This window comes from Otolemur garnettii, unplaced genomic scaffold, assembly GCF_000181295.1.
Source record: "Otolemur garnettii isolate 467f Iridium unplaced genomic scaffold, OtoGar3 scaffold00022, whole genome shotgun sequence".
Lineage (NCBI taxonomy): Eukaryota > Metazoa > Chordata > Mammalia > Primates > Galagidae > Otolemur > Otolemur garnettii.
Window position 1 is genome coordinate 2,559,253 of NW_003852417.1, and position 3,679 is coordinate 2,562,931.

General features: G+C 40.3%; 1 protein-coding gene and 1 pseudogene across 1 annotated transcript in view; one reads left to right on the forward strand and one right to left on the reverse strand.

Moving 5' to 3' along the window:
* Window positions 1-3,679, forward strand: part of TAF1B (TATA-box binding protein associated factor, RNA polymerase I subunit B) — an 87,178-nt gene that overhangs the window by 70,260 nt on the left and 13,239 nt on the right. The window contains exon 12 of the mRNA XM_023511808.1: window positions 3,344-3,414. Within this exon, the coding sequence (XP_023367576.1) occupies window positions 3,344-3,414 (71 nt within the window). The remainder of the gene's footprint in view (window positions 1-3,343; window positions 3,415-3,679) is intronic.
* LOC100948913 lies at window positions 132-1,309 on the reverse strand (annotated as a pseudogene).

Below are 3,679 nucleotides of genomic sequence, written 5' to 3' on the forward strand. Positions count from 1 at the left end.
CCTTTGTTCAATGTTATTTAAAAAAAAAAAAGAAAAAGAAAAAACCCACAAAACAGAAACCAAATTTTGGGCTTAAAAGAAACCTAATTCTGTCACAGGAGCCTGGTTGGAAGATACATTATTCTTATGGATGAAAAACACAGTGCTAGAGAGTCAAGAAGGAATGGTAATTTGAGAGACCTATTTCCCAAAGTGATCTGGAGGAGGTGTCACAGTGCTAGATATAGGGTGATGGGACAGTGATCACTCCCCAGGGCCTTGGAACGAATCTTGCTGTCACACAATGCTGGTAACAGAGAGCGGGACAACAAAAAGTAGTCAAGATGCCAACCAACATTCTTAGCTCAAGCATTCATCATGTAAGTCCAAAAGGTGTAGGCATAGGCTGTGTTGGGGTAGAGATGCCGAAAGCTGTCAGCCAGTGGCACAGCTTGCAGCAATTCCCCAAAGCCTTGACGCTCTTAGGGGGTGAAGCCAGCATTTTTTTTTGTTTCCCTTGGGGTTGCGAAGGTCAATTTCTTCATGAGCCACATTGAGATCTCCACACAGCACAAGGGGCTTTTGGGAAGTCAAGCCCTTCAAGAACTTGCGGAAGGCTTCATCCCAGCGCTGCCTATACTCCAGTCACACCAGCCCATGGCTTGCATTAGGTACATAGGCTGTTACCAGCACAAACTTGTCAAACTCAGTCACAATCACTCATCCTTCCTGATCTTGTTCTTCCTCACCAATGCCATAAGAAACCTTGAGTGGGCACTGGCGGGAAAGTAAGCCCACACCACTGTACCTTTCCTTGTCTGAAGGAGCTGACCAGTACTGATGGGATAGTCCAGGCAGCTCTTGAAGTTTAGTGGGTAGTTTGTTCTCGGAACGTTTGGTCTCTTGGAGGCACAGGATATCTGGGGCTTCTTCCTTTACCCAATCTAATCCTTTCTTCTTAATCCAGGCCCGAAGCCCATCCACATTCCAAGAACAAATCTTGAGTGTGGCAGATTTGCCACTGGGTGAGGTTTTCTTATCTGGGGGGTCCTCATATAGGACAGGGCCCTCTCCTGCTGCTTCTTTTTCGTTTTTCTTTGCTCCCGTCTTACTCTTCTTAGGCTCTGGCTCTGTCATGGGCCATCTTCTGCCACCGCTCCCTTTTTCCCACGTTTCGGCATCCCTGCCCTTGAACACTTATACCACGTTGCCCACCGAAGCAGTATTTTATCACGTCGCCTTAAGTAGGAGTCTCGACTTAGGCTTGCCGGTCAACCAGCCAGCGAAGCCCCTGCAGAACAGCAAAATTGTACTTGCCCTATTCGGATCCCAGCCCGGCTCCCATTGTCAGGGTTCTTTTTGTTTTGTTTTGTTTTGTTTTCTCACCCTGTCTGTCACCTGGGTAGTTGAAAACCTAAAAACAGCTTAAAAGACTACTTTGATGACTTCCATTTGTCATAGAAGATGTTGAGAAGTACATGAAAGACTGTTTTTTAATTCAATAGATTTAGTAGATACAATTGTTTGTTGTTTTTTTTTTGGTGCACAGATGAATTATATAGTAGTGAAGTCAGGGCTTTTAGTGCGCCAGTCACCAAAATAGTGTATATTGTATCTAGTAGGTAATTTTTGATCCCTCATCCACCTGCCACTCTCCTTTTCTGAGTCTTCAGAGTCTACTGTCCCACTCTGTCTGACCTTGTATACTCATGGGTTAGTGCCCACTTATAAGTGAGTACTTGTGGTACTCATTTTTCCATTCCTGAAATACTTCACTAAGGATAATTGCTTCCAGTTCCATATGAGTTACTATATGAGAGATATAATTTCATTCTTCTGTGTGGCTAAGTAGTATTCCTCTGTGTGTGTGTATACACACCACATTATCGATTCATGAGTTGATGGACACTTAGGTTGATTACATATGAATTGTGATGCAATAAACATATCAGTACATTGTTTCTTTTTAATATAATGACATTTTTCCCTTGGGAAGATACCCAGTTAGTGGGATTGCTGGATTGAATGGTAGGTGTCCTTTTAGTTCTTTAGGGAATCTCCATACTATTTTCCATTAAGGTTGTACTGATTGCTAACATCTATTATTTTAATGGCCATTCTGACTGGCAAGGTGGTATCTCATTGTGGTTTTAATTTCCCTGATTATTAGTGATGCTGAGCATTTTTTTCATGTTTGCTGGATATTTATATATCTTCTTTTGAAAAATATTCATGTCTTTTGCCCACTTTTTAATGGGGTTGTTTTTTTTCTTGCTGATTTGTTTGAGTTCCTTGTAGATTCTGGATATCAGTCCTTTGTCAGACATATAGTTTGTGAATATTTTTTCCCGTTCTGCAGGTTGTCTGATTGTTGATTATATCTATTGTGTAGAAAATTTTTATCTTAATTTAGTCTCATTTATTTATTTTTGTTTTTGTTGTATTTGCCTTTCGATTGTTAGTCATACATTTTTTGCCTAGACCAATGTCCAGGAAAAATTTTTTAAGTTTTCTTTTCTGTGGTGTCAGATATCAATCCATCTTGAGTTAATTTTTATGTATAGTGAGAGACAGAAATCCAGTTTCTTTATTCTGCATGTGATCCTCCAATTTTCCCAGCACTAGTTATTAAATAGGGCATTCTTTTCCCCAGTCTATGTTTTTGTCTGCTTTGTCAAAAATCACTTGATTGTAGGTGTATGGTTTTATTTGTAGGTTCTCTTTTTGGTTCTCTTGATCTATGTGCATGCTTTTATATTAGTACCATGCTGTTTTGATTACTATAGTCTTTTAGTATAATTTGAAGTCTGATAATGTGATGCCTCTTGATTTGGTTTTTTGTTTTGTTTTTGTTGTTGTTTTGGTTTTAAATTTTCCTTAGCTATTCAGGCTCTTTATTGATTCCATATGAAATTAAAATTGTTTTTTCTAATTCTATTTATTGTTCACTCTATATAAGTTGTCAGAAGTACCACTGACTTCAGCAAAAACACAATTGGGGCAAAGGCAAGGGGGAACAGTTGTTTCTTACATGGCTACACTTTATGAGAATGAGCAATAAGGATGAGGCAAACCATTTCTGCATTTTTTTGTATCATTAATAGCTTCTCCAAGATCATTAGGCGCTGGGAGGCCTTTAAGGAGGAACACACCGTTCCACTGGCCTGTTTTCTCAGTCAGTGTTTCCTTCCAGGCCATGAGCTCAGGAGACTGCGTAGACACATGCCAGTAGGCCCTTCTGGACCACAAGTATTATGCTGAATATCACAAATTTTAGATAATGCTTCAGAGGAACTGTTCTCTGAAATACATTTAGGTCCATTTCATCTCCATCCTGCTCCAACTATTTTTCTACCTTGTACAGGTTTATGTGGAAAAGTGAAAAGCCACTCTACTACTCATTCATTGACAAACCTGTAGTATATAAAAGAAGAGGTGAGTTGAATTTTCTCTTGTTAATACCAAGTAATAACACAATTGTAGAAAAGCTAAATATCTGGACTTGAAAAGTGTCAGTATGACTTGGCGCCTGTAGCTCAGCAGCTAGGGCACCGGCCGTATACACCGGAGCTGGAGGGTTCAAATCCAGCCTGGGCCTGCCAAATAACAATGACAACTTCGACCAAAAATTGCCGGGCATTGTAGTGGGCACCTGTAGTCCCAGGTACTTGGGAGGCTGAGGCAAGAGAATCACTTAAGC